Source organism: Lithobates pipiens, unplaced genomic scaffold (genome assembly GCF_037356315.1).
Source record: "Lithobates pipiens isolate NorthernLeopardFrog02 unplaced genomic scaffold, aLitPip1_a1.2 Scaffold_23, whole genome shotgun sequence".
In the NCBI taxonomy this organism is placed as follows: Eukaryota; Metazoa; Chordata; class Amphibia; order Anura; family Ranidae; genus Lithobates; species Lithobates pipiens.
Genome location: NW_027507785.1, coordinates 19,536,225 through 19,554,466, shown reverse-complemented (window position 1 = coordinate 19,554,466; position 18,242 = coordinate 19,536,225). Strand labels below are relative to the sequence as shown.

Below are 18,242 nucleotides of genomic sequence, written 5' to 3'. Positions count from 1 at the left end.
AAGATGCCACTGACACTGATATCCAACCCATAACATGGTCTGACCATGCACCCATCTCACTGATTTTGGGAGACAAGTCTACCCACTCCACGTTTCTGCACTGGAGGAACGACCCACATCTAATGGCGATCCCCAGCAACAAAACGTTTATTCAAACCTGCTTACAGGACTACTTTGAATTGAACGAGACATCAGTCCCACACCCGTCTACCTTATGGTTAGCCCATAAGGCAAGCATCCGTGGCACACTCATCAAAATGAGCACTCATGCTAAACGACAAAGGACACAGCGGCTGAACGAACTGCTAGAAAACATCACCAACTTAGAACAAACAAATAAAGCTAACCCTTCACCATCAATTAGCGACAAACTTTTCCAAGCTAGGTATGACCTTAGGTCCTTTCTCAAAGCAAAACATCTGTTTAAATTACGCACTACCTTCTACGCAGCTGGGAATAAGGCTGGCAAGCTCCTAGCGAACCAACTTAAACAAAGAAGAATTAAACACAGGATACCCTTCATCAAACACCCTTCTAAAGGAGACAAACTATACCACCAGAAGGACATATCTAATGCTTTTAGAGCATACTATCATGCATTATACAATCTTGCAACTTATCCAGCAACAACACAACCTACAGACACTGACATCAAAACATTTCTGGGCCAACTAAAACTACCTAAACTGTCTCCTGAACATCTGGAGTCCTTAAATTTCCCCTTTACACCTTCTGAAGTTATTAGAACTATAATCGACACTCCCCTCCGGGAAAGCCCCCTGCCCGGCCGGCTTCTCGGCCGAATATTACAAATTGTTTGCTACCACTTTAGCTCCACATCTCTGCCGTGTGTTCACTGCTGCTGTGTCCTCAGGCGTTTTCCCTACTGAAATGCTTTCTGCAAACATTGTAACACTGCCTAAACCAGGAAGGGAACACCGACCTTACATTATACGCAAAATTAATAGCCCAAAGACTAGCCCCCATCATGCCCCATCTCATCCATCCAGACCAGGTTGGCTTTACTATGGGCAGACAAGCACCTGACGCAACCCGTAAAATAACAAATCTCCTTTATTACTCTGAGACAACTAACACCCCCTCTTTGTTTATAACCCTAAACTCAGAAAAAGCATTTGATAGGATACACTGGGGCTATATGAAACACACCCTAAGCTAATTTGGTTTCACCGGTAATATCCTGTCAGCCATTTTAGCCCTATACACACAACCCTCAGCCCGAGTCCTTTCAGATAGAACCTTTTCTGATCCATTCCTTATAACTAATGGCACCAGACAAGACTGCCCCCTATCCCCAATTATTTTCACACTATTGATGGAACCTTTGGCCCAGAAAATTTGACTTTTCCCTCACATTGATGGACTTCGTGTCAGAGATCGAGACTATAAAATCACCTTATTTGCGGACGACATAATCTTGATGTTAACAAACCCGGCTTCCTCCCTGGTTCACGTACAAAAAATCTTGAATGACTTTAACTCTTGCTCACTCTATAAAGTAAATGAATCCAAATCTAATGTATTGAGTGTAATTATACCTGAAGGTGCTAAGACATATCTCAAAGCTATAGCCCCATATAAGTGGGTAACCACATCCATGCCCTACTTGGGAATAAATTTATCTACCCCGACCTCCAGAATGCACGCATATAACTACACCCCCTTTCTCCAGACTTGTAAGAATGAACTTCAAATGACGAGCAAACATTATCTCTCCTGGGCAGGCAGAACCGCAGCCTTCAAAATGCTCACTTTACCTAAACTCCTCTATTTGTACAGGGCCTTAGCTATAAATATACCCATGTCCTTCTTCAACACTCTTAGCCCTTGTACATGTAGCGGTCAGAGGTATAGGAGACCGCAATGCAGGTTTCAAGTACGGGACAGCAGACAAGGAGGCTGAAACAAAAACCGGCTTTATTAAACAGTGAGATATAATGGCCGGAGGAGGAGGATAACAGTATTAACAATTCACAGTAGTTTACAGTAAGGCTAACTGGAATGTGGTACACAAAATGGCTTTCCCGCCAACACATGCACAGTGATACAGGCTACCCTCTTCTAATATGTCCTGCCTGATTCCCGCTTATCGGGACACGTTTCTACAACGTACTATCTCAGTAGGGACTGTACTATTCCCTATCACAATCCAGCACCGGTGCTCACTCACAGTTTGTTAGACAGCTGGAGGGTCCCTTGTCTTGGCCTCCTTCATGAGGCAGGTGAAGTCCAGTTCCTAGTGCTGCAGCTTGCCCGTCTGGGACGGATGGATGAACACAGATGCGGCCCAAAATCACCACAGCTCTCTCTCTCTGCCCGAGATGCCCGATCTTTAGCTGGATACTGCGACTCTTTATCCACACAAAGTCTCCCTCTCCTCAGGGCAGACTTGACTTTTCCTCAGCTCCGCACAGGAATCCCTCAGCTGCCCACACACTCCTCACAGTTCTCTCTCACTGCCACTTCCTGTTTCCTCTCCTCTGAAGGGTCGGCAGCAACAGTGACATCTTGTGGCTAAACTGGAAATAGCAGGCTGTATATATTATAGATGGAACACAGTGCAATATAGTTCAGTAATCCTAGGGGCTGACCCCTACATGCCTCCCCGCTTAAAGGTGGCCGTCCTCGGCCTTGCTATATAGTCCATGGGGAAGAAAAGGGTTAAATCAATCTTTAACGGCAGCACAACATTGTTCATAATACATACAGTTAGACCAAATAAACTGATCAGCATTGTACCTGTTTGGTGGAACCCCTGCAGTAGACCTACTAGATCTCCGAAGGTCTTGTCTTTCTGTTAGGACTTGTCCTTCCTCCCTTGGAGCTGGTACTGGTTCTATAACAGGGGCTTCATCACGTGCAGAGTCAGGAACAATCCACCAGTCTTCAATATTATTCCCATCGGAAATGACAAATTCTGAGGAAGGGGCAGGGAGTGGTGTCCTCTGTGCAGGTATCCGATCTTCTGACCGACATGGCCGTAGCATATTCCTATGTAGAACCCTTGAAGCCGACTCCCCATTCTCAACACGAACTTCGTAAACTGGACCATTGGGATACACTCTCTTGATCACTTTGTACGGCTGTACCTCCCAACGCTCACTCAACTTGCCTCTGGGCCGTTTCTCTCGAACCAGCACCCGGTCTCCAGGTTGCAACGGAATCTCTTGGATGGGAGGACGGTCAGTATAAGTCTTTTCTTGCAATCTCTGGCCTACTAACCGGCAGATGGTCTGGAGTCGCTTGCGGTGTTCTTTCACCCATGAGGTGGTTGATCGCTCTATCACATCTTCTGGCTGTTCCAAATTCAATTCGACAATTTCTCGTCCGGCTCTACCGAACAGTAGCATGTATGGGGTATAGCCGGTGGTAGTGTGGACACGATTATTGTAGGCCCAGACTAATTCAGGCAGATAGTCTGGCCAGTGTGTCTTTTTGTCCTCCTCTAAGGTCCTCAGCATCTGAAGCAGAGTCCGATTAAAGCGCTCACAGGCCCCATTCCCTTGGGGATGATATGGAGTTGTCCTGGATTTTCCAATGCCATACAGTCGGTGTAACTCCTCCATCACTTTCCCTTGAAAGCATGCTCCTTGATCTGAGTGAATCCGTTTCGGGCATCCATAGACCCGGATGAAATCTTGACAGATGGCCCGAGCTGCAGACTCAGCCGTCTGGTCCCGAGTTGGAGTGACCACTGCAAACTTGGAGAAGTGGTCAATCATGACCAGGCAGTATTGTGGGCCTCTGGCTGACTGTCCCACGAGGAGATAATCTATCAGCAATACCTCCAGCGGTTCCTTGGTCTGTATGGGCTGTATGGGTGCCCTCTGCTCTGTGCTTTTAGTAAGCTCACACACTCTACACTGTCGGCAGACTTCTTCAACTACGACCTCCAGTCGTGGACAATACACATAACGCTGCAGCCACTGGTAAGTTTTGACTGGCCCGAAATGAGCTCCAAATTCATGAGCTTCCCTGGCTATCTCTAGTGCCAGACTCCTTGGTATGACAACCTGCCATCTTGCCTCCAGATCGGCAGGCTGCTGCCACTTGCGGTATAGAACAGCTCCATGAACCTCTAGTCTGTCCCATTGATGTAGAATTGACTTCATCTCAGCATCAAGATCAGCCCTTTCCTCTCTGTCTGGTTTCCTTTGCCGAGCCACCCAACCTTTTATCTGTCGCAGTCCAATGTCTTCATCTTGTATTCGCCCCCATTCCTCATTAGTTCTTGCTAATGCCTTAGGCAGGGACCGGGCCTCCCCGCTTGTCTGTGCTGCGACTGCTGGAGGTGTAAACTTGCGGAAGTCTGGAATTTCATCCTCTTCCTTTTGTTCATCAAGCTCTCCCAATGGAGTTTCAAAAGTAACCCTCGACAGACCATCAGCATTGGTATTCTCTGTAGCAGAGCGATAGCGAATTGAGAAGTCATACTTTGCAAGGCGAGCTGCCCAACGTTGCTCCAGGGCTCCCAGTCTAGCAGTATCCAGATGGGCCAGGGGATTGTTATCAGTCCGTACAAAGATTTTAGCCCCTGTAAGGTAACCGGCAAACTTCTCTGTCATGGCCCACACCAGGGCAAGGAGCTCTAGCCGGAAGGAACTATAGTTATGAGGGTTTCGCTCCGTATCCCGCAGGGACCTACTGGCATAGGCAATCACTCTTTCGTGTCCGTCCTGCATCTGTGACAACACTGCCCCGAGTCCGTAGAGACTACCGTCAGTAGATAAGAAGAATGGTTTGTCAAAATCAGCATAAGCCAAGATGGGGGCCGATGTCAGAGCCTCTTTCAAGGTCAGGAAGGCCTCCTCTTGCTTCTGTCCCCAGGGAACACTTTGACTCTTGGATTGCCCAGCAGTTCCTCTCAAAATCTCATTCAGAGGGCCCGCTATCTTTGCATAGTCTTTGATGAACCGCCGGTAGTAACCAGTCAGACCAAGGAAGGCCTTCAACTCACGCAGCGTTCTAGGCTCCGGCCATTGTTGAATGGCAGCCACTTTATTTTGGGATGGCAGCACCCCGTCTTTGGACACCGTATGGCCTAAGTACTCGATCTCCTTCTTGAAGAGATGACACTTCTTTGGCTTTATCTTCAGGCCATGGGCCCGCAGTCGCTCAAGTACCTGTCCTAATCGGGCCAAGTGTTCTTCAAAAGTAGCAGAGTACACTATAATATCATCCAAGTATATCAGGGTAGCTTCAAAATTTAGATCTCCCAGACATTTTTCCATCAGCCTCTGAAAGGTTCCTGGGGCATTAGACAGCCCAAATGGCATCCTATTAAATTCAAACAGACCCATGGGAAGTATGAATGCTGTCTTTTCCTTGTCTTGTTCAGCCACCGGTACCTGCCAGTATCCACTTGCTAAATCCAAGGTGGAGAAGTATTTAGCCCGCCCTAGGGCTGTTAGGGACTCTTCGATGCGAGGCAGAGGATATGAGTCCCGCACTGTGCACGCATTCAATCTCCGGTAATCCACACAAAATCGAATGGTGCCATCCTTCTTCTTGACAAGCACCACTGGGGCTGCCCAGGGACTTTGACTACCCCGAACCACTCCTGAATCGATCATCTGTTTCAGCAATGTCTTCACCTCTTGATACAACTTGGGTGGAATCTGTCGATATCTCTCTCGGCTTGGGGGAGTGTCCCCCGTCGGTATCTCATGTGTGATAGCATCTGTGCAACCAAAGTCATTGGCATTGCGGGCAAACGCAGCTTGATTCTCCCACAGCATGGTTTCAACTGCTCGTAAATGATCCGGACTTAGAGCTTTCACATCTATCTCCATTTGTTCCAAGATGACTGTCCCATTCCATTCTGGGGTCGGTGCCTCTGCAGGCTTTGCAGTAACTGCCAAGGTCCAAGCAGAATTGCCTATCGGAGCTAGAGTCACTTCTCCCTGACTCAGCACTTCTCCCCGATGTAGGTACACGCGAGCCAGTTCCACTCCTGGCACCAGAGAGACTTCCCGTTGTCCAACGTTTACAGCTCTTATGGGTACTCGTCCATTTTGGACTACTGCCAGTGTCCGGGCCACTAGGACATCCTGACCTAACTCTCCCAGGCCTTCAGGCTCAATGATCACCTCCATACCTTCAAGGTTGCGGGAGGTTCCCACGGGCAAAGTCAGTATAGTCTCCCGATCAGGAGGGAGGGTAAGGGTAGCCCTTCCCGGCACTCGAATATTTCCTACAGACTGATGTACTGGGACACTCTTCTGTGTCCCACAAAACCGGATTAACCGTTGAAATGCCTTTTGCGTTGGTTTGTGTGGAGTGGCATTCTTCCAATAGCCCGGCCCCCTTTTAGTGAACATAATTTGATCCAACTCTCGCAGGATATTCATGCCCATTATCACCGGTACATCTTCTTTGAAGGTTTCAGGGACCAGCAGGATACCTTTTTTTCCAACTTCCTGTCCACACAGACGTACATTCATCCATACGACACCTGTGACAGGGATTTGTTGCTGGTTAGCTGCTGTGACCCGGATCAATGTCCCCTGTTCTGGCTTGGCCAGTGCTTGAAAGTAACGGTTGAAATATGACTCAGGCATGGTCGTTACCTGTGATCCGGTGTCCACTAAACAGTTGACTGGAATGCCTTCAAACTCGGCTCTTATGGTGGGACATCCTGCAACCAGGTGTTCGGAGCTGTGCTGAGTGGCCTGACACTCTACTTCCCCCGCAGTGTGCCTCATTACTGCGGGGGCCTGAAGTTTAACGCCGGCTCTGGGCGTCTAGGCAGGTCCCTCCGGCATTCTCTAGCGAAGTGTCCTTTTTCTCCACACCGCCAGCACTGAGCCTCTCTGCGTTGTTCTCTCTGTCTGTGTGCGGGAGGCGCCCGTAGGCCTGGACTGGCCGAGCTCACTGGAGGATATTGAGGGACTCGGTAGGTGGGAATACGTGGGTAAGGATGCTCTGGTGCAGGAACCATCGAGGCAGTCTGATAAGGTTGTTGTTGCCCCAGATATGCAACCTCAGGGGGGTAGCTCAAATCCATCCGTCTCTCTATTTGCGTCAACTTCTCATGCATGAGACCCAGGGAGCTTTGTAGGTCCTGCACCACTCTAACCAGGACCTCTTCATTCTTCGCAACCCCGAGGGAGGCGGTCTGGGTCCGTATCACTCCAGAGGCATAAATTTCTTCTTTACTTCGCTCCACGGCCTCAGCCAATATTTGCCGAAAATTCAGTGTAGGGTCCACTCTGACTCGTTCCCGTAGGGCTTGTCTCAGGTGAGAGCTGTAGAGTCCCAGGATCAATTGTTCCCTCAGTATCCGGTCTGCGGATCCCATGGCGGTTATCCCGTCTGCCTCTTTTTTCTGTATCTCAGCCAGTACTTCCTGTAGAGCCGTTGCATATTGTGAGACCCCTTCATTTTCCTGCTGTACCCGGTAGAAGAACTTTGCCCGGAGGTGGCCCGCACTAGCTGTTTCACCGTATATTTCTTCTAGAAAGCGCACAATCTCTTTCAAGGTACTGCGCGTAGCTTCCGGTTGTAAGCAAACAGTTTTCCGCGCTTCACCCTCCAGGGCAGCCAAAGCAATTTCCACCTGTAGCTCTGGGCTGACATTGTAAATTCTAGCAACGCTCTGTAATCTCGTCACCCAGTCTGACAGTGACATGTTCTGGCCATCAAATTTTGGCAACAAGTTAAAAAGCATGCCCATAGGGAGGGTCCTTGTAGGGGTTCCACCATTACCTAAGGCATTCACATCAACATCAGGTACGTTGCCTTCAGCCGCCTCCATCTCTGTAACCGTACCCTGCTCGCAGCGCCACTTGTAGCGGTCAGAGGTATAGGAGACCGCAATGCAGGTTTCAAGTACGGGACAGCAGACAAGGAGGCTGAAACAAAAACCGGCTTTATTAAACAGTGAGATATAATGGCCGGAGGAGGAGGATAACAGTATTAACAATTCACAGTAGTTTACAGTAAGGCTAACTGGAATGTGGTACACAAAATGGCTTTCCCGCCAACACATGCACAGTGATACAGGCTACCCTCTTCTAATATGTCCTGCCTGATTCCCGCTTATCGGGACACGTTTCTACAACGTACTATCTCAGTAGGGACTGTACTATTCCCTATCACAATCCAGCACCGGTGCTCACTCACAGTTTGTTAGACAGCTGGAGGGTCCCTTGTCTTGGCCTCCTTCATGAGGCAGGTGAAGTCCAGTTCCTAGTGCTGCAGCTTGCCCGTCTGGGACGGATGGATGAACACAGATGCGGCCCAAAATCACCACAGCTCTCTCTCTCTGCCCGAGATGCCCGATCTTTAGCTGGATACTGCGACTCTTTATCCACACAAAGTCTCCCTCTCCTCAGGGCAGACTTGACTTTTCCTCAGCTCCGCACAGGAATCCCTCAGCTGCCCACACACTCCTCACAGTTCTCTCTCACTGCCACTTCCTGTTTCCTCTCCTCTGAAGGGTCGGCAGCAACAGTGACATCTTGTGGCTAAACTGGAAATAGCAGGCTGTATATATTATAGATGGAACACAGTGCAATATAGTTCAGTAATCCTAGGGGCTGACCCCTACATACACACGGTCGGAGATTCCGACGGAATGTGTCCGATTGGACCGTAATGTCGGATAATCCGACTGTGTGTGGTCTCCATCGGACTGTTTCCGTCGGAATATCCGACGGACCAGGTTTTCCAACTTGTCTATAAAATTTTCCGACAACATGCTCCGATCAGACATACTCCGATCATGTGTAGCCTACTCCGACGGACAAAGTGCCACGCATGCTCAGATCAAATTCCTAGACCAAAGCTATTGGCTACTAGCCTGAATGTAGTCCCGTGGTAATGAAATAACGTCATCACGTTATGTACAATCGGATTTTCCGACAACTTTGTCCGACCGCATGTATGCAACAGTTTCGGACAAAATCCGTCGGACCGTGTGTACAAGGGCTTAGAAAAACACTCAGAGATTTTGTTTGGCAGGGTAAAAAACTCCGCTGTCCTTATGCCTCCATCATTAAACATAAATTGGTTGGAGGTATGGGTTTCCCTGATATCTATGACTATCATATAGCAGCGACCCTGGACCAAGTAAGACATTGGTTCACATCTTCCTGTTACAAACAATGGCAACACATTGAACAATCCTTCCTCCCTGAGGGTAATTTAAGTTCTTTCCTCCTGGCCCATTCCTTTCCCACCAAAATCAAGGCAATAAAACACCCCACGATCTCAGAATAGAAAAAACTCTAACCCACAGCACCCCGTCTTTAACAGACGGTCAAATCGTACCTATAGCGATAGAAATCCTTTAAATTTCTCATACCAGATCTTTCCATAAAATACTGGTCTCACGTCAAATACCAACCCATCACATCGCTACTACGCAACCAAAAAAATCCTAGACTTCTCAGATCTACAAAAAGTACACAATATACCTAAAATGGGGCTGTACACATAGGTTATCGTCCTACATAAAAAAACATAATGTCCCATGCATTAAAACACTGCACAAAATATGTTCCGTTTGGACTACTACCTCCCTCCAAGCCAAAGGAATTACCCTCATGTACAACACTTTACAATGCAAAGACCAGTTTACAAAAACATCAACCTACAAAAGATGGGAAAGAGACCTAGGAACCACTATAACTGACCACCAATGGTGCAAAGCCATTCACTATAATCTAAAATCCTCCAAATGCACCACCTACCGGGAACTCTCCCAAAAACTCCACCACAGATAGTACCTCACACCAGTCCAGTTAAACAAATTAGAAAATGTTGAAGATGACCTCTCCTGGAGGAACTGCTCCACTAGAGGTTCTCTGTTACACATCCTCTGGGAATGGCAGCACATTCGCTCATTCTGGACTGCAATTTTTGCCCTTATCTCTGGTATAACAGGGTGCAAATCTGATCCCTCTCCATCGCTAGTTATCCTCAGTATAGGAATAGACTCCTACCCTAAGGAACTCAGACCCATTGTGATGCATATATTATTCACAGCTAGATTGCTTATCATGCGCAAATGGAAAAGCTCCCTAACTCCAACTATCATAGAAGTTAGATCCCAACTCACTTTGATCAAGGAATTTGAATATGGCTCTGCCTTATATACTGACACAGTCGAAAAATGCAGTAAAACCTGGAAACCCTGGCTCCAATTTAACCCTTTCTGACTCATTTAAATCCTACAGGATTATAGATGTACATAGACTAAAAAAATGCATTATTGCTGATGTAACAAAAAATAAAAGAATATTCCTTACGGCTTAAAGTGGTGTTGCCACCAAAAAATAAAAAAATAGTTTAAAATTCTTTAAAAAAATAAATAAGTAAATAATTGGAAAAAAATATTTTTTTTTACTCACCTCTAAATGCCTGTTGCTAGGGGGTCCCTCGTAGTCTGCCTCCTTCCTTGCCCGGGCTGGTGACATCACTTCCCCTCGCGCCGCACAGTCATCTGCGACCTGTCACCTGTCCCAGATGACTGTGGGGCGTATCACGGCGCCCTGCGCCCCTCACGCATGTGCAGTGGGTGCCCGGCTGTGAAGCCACAGCCGGGTGCCCACAGTAAGAATGACGGCGCCGCGAGTGGAGCGGGGAACGAGGGGGGGCTTCGTTCCCCCGCATCGCTGGACCCTGGGATAGGTAAGTGTCCGATTGCTAAAAGTCAGCAGCTGCAGTATTTGTAGCTGCTAACTTTTTTTTTTTTTTTAGGGGGCACCCCACTTTAAGGCTCACTGGATTGTAAGTGTTTGTAGATACTGTACTTTCCTCTTTCTTTCTCCCACTTCACTTTATTAACACCTGAATCTTCAGCGCGCAACAGCTCGAAGTGCCAAGTCCTCCTCTCCTGGAACACAGTTAGTTCCCAAATGGGGTGTCCAGGAGAGGAGAACACACCACTGCAGAACCCGAACACTGTTGCTTACAGTTTACTTGTTGTAAATGTTTATCATCGTTACTGTATGCTGTCACGATTACTGCATCTGGTTGTATTGTGACCATCTTGACAAATAACGTTCCTTACCTACATTTGTATGTATTACTTTTTAAATCAATAAAACTTTTAAACTAAAAAAAAAAAAAGAATTTGGCGTGGGGGTTATTTTGCCGGAATTTTTTTTTTCCGGCAATTTTTTTTTTTACATTCAGCTTTCAGCAGGAAAGCCCACTGACAGCTGATGACTTATCGGTTGTTAAGGATGCAGCGCCCGGTCCCCTCCTTAGCAACCAGCCATGGGTGTCCACAGAACTTTTTTCAGGGGGGCATAAATTTAAGGTCACCCATGCTCTGTCCCTTTTCGACAATGTCATGAAGGGGAGGGGTGAGCTATATGGGCACAACATCATCTATATGGGCACAATAACAGCTATGTGGGCACAATAGCAGCTATGTGGGCACAATAGCAGCTATGTGGGCACAATAGCAGCTATATGGGCACAACAGCAGCTATGTGGGCAAAATAGCAGCTATGTGGGCAAAATAGCAGCTATGTGGGCACAACAGCATCTATATGGGCACAATAACAGCTATGTGGGCAAAATAGCAGCTATGTGGGCAAAATAGCAGCTATGTGGGCACAACAGCATCTATATGGGCACAACAGCATCTATGTGGGCACAACAACAGCTATGTGGGCACAACAACAGCTATGTGGGCAAAATAGCAGCTATGTGGGCAAAATAGCAGCTATGTGGGCACAATAGCAGCTATATGGGCACAACAGCATCTATATGGGCATAATAACAGCTATGTGAGCACAATAGCAGCTATGTGGGCAAAATAGCAGCTATATGGGCACAATAACAGCTATGTGGGAACAATAGCAGCTATGTGGGCAAAATAGCAGCTATGTGGGCACAATAGCAGCTATATGGGCACAACAGCATCTATATGGGCACAATAACAGCTATGTGGGCACAATAACAGCTATATGGGCACAATAGCATAAAGATGCTATTGTGTCCATATAACTCCTAGTCTGTCCATCTAAGTCCATCTATTGCTTTCATAGAACTCCAGTCCTATTGTGGCCATACAATGCTAGTACTGTCTGTCTCCTATTGTGCCCACACTGCCCAGTGACACTGACTTGCAGCGCTGCTGTGAATCCCACGGGCTCAAGGCTATAAGGACTCAGAGACCAGGAGGTGGAGTGATCTCAACAACATGCCTGAAATTGAGAAAGGAAGGGGAAACATTCTGACAGCGGCCCACAGCTCTCCCCTATCACAGCGCTGCTGCCTGTCACCGCTTCACATATGGTGGGGGGGGGGCTCCACATTACTAGCTACATATGCTTCCTTGATGGCATTACCCGGGTGCAGTCGCCCCGTACCCCCATAGCGAGGCCACTGTGACCACACACCTTGCCAATTCCAAGGGGGGAGGGGTCCCTTGCCCCTACCTGCAGACACCCATGCAACCAGCTATATAGAGTGTGTTTAAAGAGAGGAAAAAAAGGTAAAAAATGCATTAAAAAAAACACATTAAAGACGCAGGGTTTAAAAACGCAAAAAGCACTGCAAAACGTGCCCAAAAAACACATCAAGCACAGCCGGATAGATGTGAACCTAGACTCAAAGTTAGGAAATTGCGTTTTATTACGTGAATTAAAGTCATTGGATGTCTTATTAAATCAGACGATTCTGCCAATTAATACTACTACTACTGACAGACTTTTTTTTGTGCTGACTCCACTTACTAAGTCCATCACGATGAACCAATAGAGGGGGGCATACACTGGACGGTAGAGAAGAATTGAGGTATATTACCTGCTTTTCCAGCTCAGTCAGTCTTCCCTCCAGCTGGTATCCCTCGCTGCCCTTCTCAATTTTCATCAGACGCAGCACGGCGGAGACACTGCGTTAGGCACAAATATGACATGTCAGGAATACGTTGTGTAAAATCAATATACGATGGTATGATATTTCAGATATTCTTTTTATTCAATAGCATTACAGACAGTCTTGTGTGCAGATGAAGGGGTAGACAACTGTCCCCTGACCAGACTGCTGGCTGCAGAATCAGAAGAGACAGGTGATCCTAGGTGGAAGGCACCAGACTGCCTATTGTGACACTCTTTTTCTTAAAGATCACAGAAAATAGATTTTATGTCAAAAAAATCCAAAATATTATTCGCAAACAGATACAGATAGTTCATTTTCTCAGTGCACATTGTGGACTATGTGTGCATATAAAACGGTAGGCGTCCGTTGAACAGGACCCCCTAGGGACCAACAAACAGGTTATATTGGGCTTGCTTGCAGCAGCCATGTGGTGAAAGGACTTGTAATTGCGCTGATGCGCTGGTATCAGAAATCCTATCCCTGACCCAGTCATCAGAACCCGGCTAGTCCATATAAACGATGAACGATGGCCATTGCAGAAGGCAGAACCTCTTCTCCCAGCAGGAGAGGCAACACTGTGCAGGATCAACAACCTGGAAAGGAGTTTGGACATTACCCATTGAGTGCTGTCTGGGGCCAGTATAGAGGGGGGTGGGGATATGGAGGTGCAGGAGCCAGAGGTAGGTAGCTGGGTTACAGTTATGCCACGTACACACGACCGGACTTTTTTACAGAAAAGGTCCTGACGGAACGAGTCCGACGGACAATTCGATCGTGTGTGGGCTCCATCAGGACCTTTGCTTGCCAAAAATCCGGCGGACTTTAGAAATAGAGCACGTTTTAAAATTGCCCACCGGAAATCCGCCGGACCGAGAAATCCGTTCGTCTGTATGCTAGTCCAACGGACAAAAACCGACGCTAGGGCAGCTATTGGCTACTGGCTATGAACTTCCTTATTCTAGTCCGGTCGTACGTCATCGCGTTCGAATCTGTCGGACTTTGGTGTGATTGTGTGTAGACAAGTCCGTTCAATCAGAAAGTCCGCCGGAACTCCGCCGAAAGTCCATCAGGAAGACTGTTGGACCTAGTCCGTCGAAAAGTCTGGTCGTGTGTACGCGGCCAGGGGTGGACTGACAACTCATGGGGCCCCCAGACAACAGGAGATTATGGGGCCCCCAGGCAATCCGAGATTATTGGGCCACACAGTATACACACACACAGTATGCACATACATGTACACACAGTATACACAGACATGTTTTTATTGGCTGAGAAGGTACTGGAGAGGTGGGGCAGCTATAATCTTGGGATTTTTAGACCAAAAGGATGTCGGTAAGGGACATTTCAGAGACAGATGTAAAAAAAACACAGGTTTTACTGAGGTTGGCGACCCTGATGGGGCCCCCTAGTGGCTCGGGCCCTCGGGCAGTGCCCGAGTGGCCCAATGGTCAGTCCGCCCCTGTACACGGCATTAAAATGAAGTGCCTTAGAGAGGATTGTCCTGTGGTGGTACATCTCAATAAACAGGCCAAGTTGCATGGTTTGGGAATATCAGCTCAGGGTTGATGTTGCTGTAGCAGACTTCCTCTTGCTGCCAGGGGAATGACTACTCCGGTGAAGATGGGGGCAGGGATACAGGCAAGGTTAGGCATGTACTGGTGGTAGGGAACTCAATTATTAGAGAAGAGGCAGTACAGATATGCAAGATGGGACTTTACTGTATATATGCCTCTGAGAACATATTACACCAAGAGTAGATAAAAATATATATTTATTTAAAGTTTATACAATGTTAAAAAATATGCTTGGCAGCATGAAAGCACACAATAGGCAACATAGCCATATAAAATACAACCTATGAAGTTACATGGATATATATACAGTATCTCACAAAAGTACACCCCTCACATTTTTGTATATATTTTATTAGATCTCTTCATGTGACAACACTGAAGAAAGGACACTTTGCTACATAAAGATGGCCTAGGCTATAAGAAGATTGCCAAGACCCTGAAACTGAGCTGCAGCACGGTGGCCAAGACCATACAGCGGTTTAATAGGACAGGTTCCACTCAGTACAGGCCTTGCCATGGTTGACCAAAGAAGTTGAGGTCACGTGCTCAGTGTCATATCCAGAGGTTGTCTTTGGGAAATAGACGTATGAGTGCTGCCAGCATTACTGCAGAGGTTGAAGGGGTGGGGGGTCAGCCTGTCAATGCTCAGACCATACGCCGCACACTGCATCAAATTGGACTGCATGACTGTTGTCCCAGAAGGAAGCCTCTTCTAAAGATGATGCACAAGAAAGCCTGCAAACAGTTTGTGGAAGACAAGCAGACTAAGGAGATGGATTTTTGGAACCACGTTCGGTGGTCTGATGAGACCAAGATAAACTTGTTTGGTTCAGATGGTGTGAAGCGTGTGTGGTGGCAACCATGTGAGGAGTACAAAGACAAGTGTGTCTTGCCTACAGTCAGTGGCATCCCTAGGGGGTGCCTTTTGGAGTTATAGCCCCGAATCTGGGGCCCATAGCCCGAGTCTCTGTAGGGGTCCTCAAGGGGAGGGGAGGCTCTCCAGGGACCCTGATGTAAGTGGGGGGGGCTCTCTGGGGATATACACACACACAAACACGTATATTACTATATATACATGTGAATGCTGTCCAAGCGTATGACTTTCTTTACTATGCTGCTATGGGCTCTAGCCCCAGATCTTTTGCAGACCTAGCAATGCCCCTGCCTACAGTCAAGCATGGTGGTGGGAATGTCATGGTCGGGGGCTGCATGAGTGCTGCCGGCCCTGGGGAGCTACAGCTCATTGAGGGAACCATGAATGCCAACATGTACTGTGACATACTGAAGCAGAGCATGATACCCTCCCTTTGGAGACTGGGCCGCAGGGCAGTATTCCAAAGTGACCACTGCCTTGCTAAAGAAGCTGAGGGTAAAGGTGATGGACTGGCCAAGCATGTCTCCAGACCTAAACCCTATTGAGCATCTGTGGGGCATCCTCAAATGGAAGGTGGAGGAGGGCAAGTTCTCTAACATCCACCAGCTCCGTGATGTCATCATGGGGGAGGGGAAGAGGACTCCAGTGGCAACCTGTAAAGCTCTGGTGAACTTCATGATATACAGTATATAAAGATCCAGATATAGAGGTGTGCCTACCGGCCCATAGGAGTAACCCACCATCAAACAAACATCTCAAACAATGATTTAAGGGTCAAATGTAACCTCAAAGAGGCCTTGCTGGGTATGGAGGGTAGTGAAAGTAGAGGTTCATTCAAAGAAAACTATACCACATATTCCAAGATGTCATATCAGATGTGCAGTCAAGTCATCTATACATTGTTCTCTCCACAGTTCAATCTAAGTCATTTAACATGGCCACTCAATGAAGTTGGAGGAGAATCGGTTTAGCCTTAAACTACGCAAGGGTTTCTTTGCTGCTAGAGCAGTAAGGCTGTGGACCTCGCTTCCACAATCTGTGGTTTCAGCGGTTAATGTCACTAATTTCAACAAACTTTTAGCCCTTGTACACACGATCGGAGATTCTGACAACCAAATCCGTTGGATTTTGTCTGACGGATTTTGTCTGAAACTGTTGCATACACATGGTCGGACGAAGTTGTCGGAAAATCCAATCGTTCAGAACGTGATGACGTTATTTCTTTACGATGGGACTACGTTCAGGCTAGTAGCCAATAGCTTTGATGTAGTAATTTGATCTGAGCATGCGTGGCACTTTGTCCGATCGGAATTCTCTACACATGATCGGAGTATGTCCGATCGGAGCATTTTGTCGGAAAATATTTCCGGCAAGTTGGAAAATTTGGTCCGACGGAAACAGTCCGATGGAGACCACACACAGTCGGAATATCCAACAATACGGTCCGATAGGACACATTCCGTCTGAATCTCCGACCGTGTGTACAAGGGCTTAGAATGCACCAGATTGCATGTATATTATAATTTGTATCTGCTGTTGTGGCCAGCTAGCTAGATTGGGTGAAGTCCATCTCATTGATGTCTAGGGGAATCGTGGGGTTCGACAACTGGTTTTACCTGTTCAAAGTCCTGCTTTGTATATTACACTCTGATCTGATACCCGAGACAGGAAGACTGGACAGCCTTATACGACAGGTAGCTGTGTCATAAGTCTCATAGTTTGAAATTACCATCCTCCTGTGGAAATACTCCTTTTGTACTTGTAATTGTGAAATTGGCCTTCTGTTACAGGTGTTCTATTGTACCTTTCTGATCAGTGCATTACCAGTACAGTGGAACCTCGGATTGCGAGTAGCGTGTTTTCTTAAAAAAATCCTGACTAGCTTTGCGAGCGTTGTCTACTGCCTTGCTAATGATTTTGAAGGTAAAGGTGATGGACTGTGTCCAGACCTAAACCCTATTGAGCATCTGTGGGGCATCCTTAAATGGAAGGTGGAGGAGCGCAAGGTCTCCAACATCCACCATCTCTGTGATATCATCATGTAGTGGAAGAGGACTCCAGTGGCGGCCACACGAAAATATTGACACTTTGGGCCCAGTTTGGACATTTTTACTTAGGGGTGTACTCACTTTTGTTGCCAGCGGGTTAGACATTAATGTCTGTGTGTTGAGTTATTTTGAGGTGACAACAAATGTACACTGTTATACAAGCTGTACACTCACTACTTTACATTGTAGACAAGTGTCATTTCTTCAGTGTTGTCACATGAAAAGATAGAATAAAATATTTACAAAAATGTGAGGGGTGTACTTACTTTTGTGAGATACTGTACGAGTGCTTTAGATTACAAGCATTTCTCTGGAACGAATTATGCTCGTAAGCCAAGGTATTACTGTACTGTGTATAATCCTGTTGGACCTAATACAAGATAAACTAAATGTCAATGTGGCTTTTGTTGTGGTATGTGACAGGTTGGGTACATTTACCTGGACCTCACCTACAACCGCTCTCTAAAGTTACCCATTAATGTTTAGTTTAGTTGCTTAGTTAGTAAGGTTGAATAAAGACACCAGTCCATCAAGTTCAACCTGAGTGAGTGTCTACAATTGTCCCTATCCCTGTATACTGCACACTCACATTGGTCCCTACCCTCAAGGAGCCCACAATCCAAGGTCCCCATTCATATACTAGGGCCAATTTTTGGATAGAAGCCAATTAACCTACCTGCATGTCTTTGGAGTGTGGGAGGAAACTGGAGTACCTGGAGGAAACCCACGCAGGCACAGGGAGAACATGCAAACTCCAGGCAGGTAGTGTTGTGGTTGGGATACGAACCAGCACCCTTTTTACTGCTAGGCGAGAGTGCTAACCACTACACTACACCACTGTGCCACCCTTAAATGCTGCAGCAAGCAGGGCAACAGAGATGACAG

General features: G+C 47.1%; 1 protein-coding gene across 2 annotated transcripts in view; it reads right to left on the bottom strand.

Annotated features, from left to right (window-relative positions):
* LOC143927234 (transient receptor potential cation channel subfamily M member 2-like) overlaps positions 1-18,242 on the bottom strand; it is a 219,172-nt gene that overhangs the window by 32,833 nt on the left and 168,097 nt on the right. For both annotated transcript variants that reach the window (XM_077451231.1, XM_077451230.1), the window contains exon 25: positions 12,787-12,874. In XM_077451231.1, the coding sequence (XP_077307357.1) occupies positions 12,787-12,874 (88 nt within the window). The remainder of the gene's footprint in view (positions 1-12,786; positions 12,875-18,242) is intronic.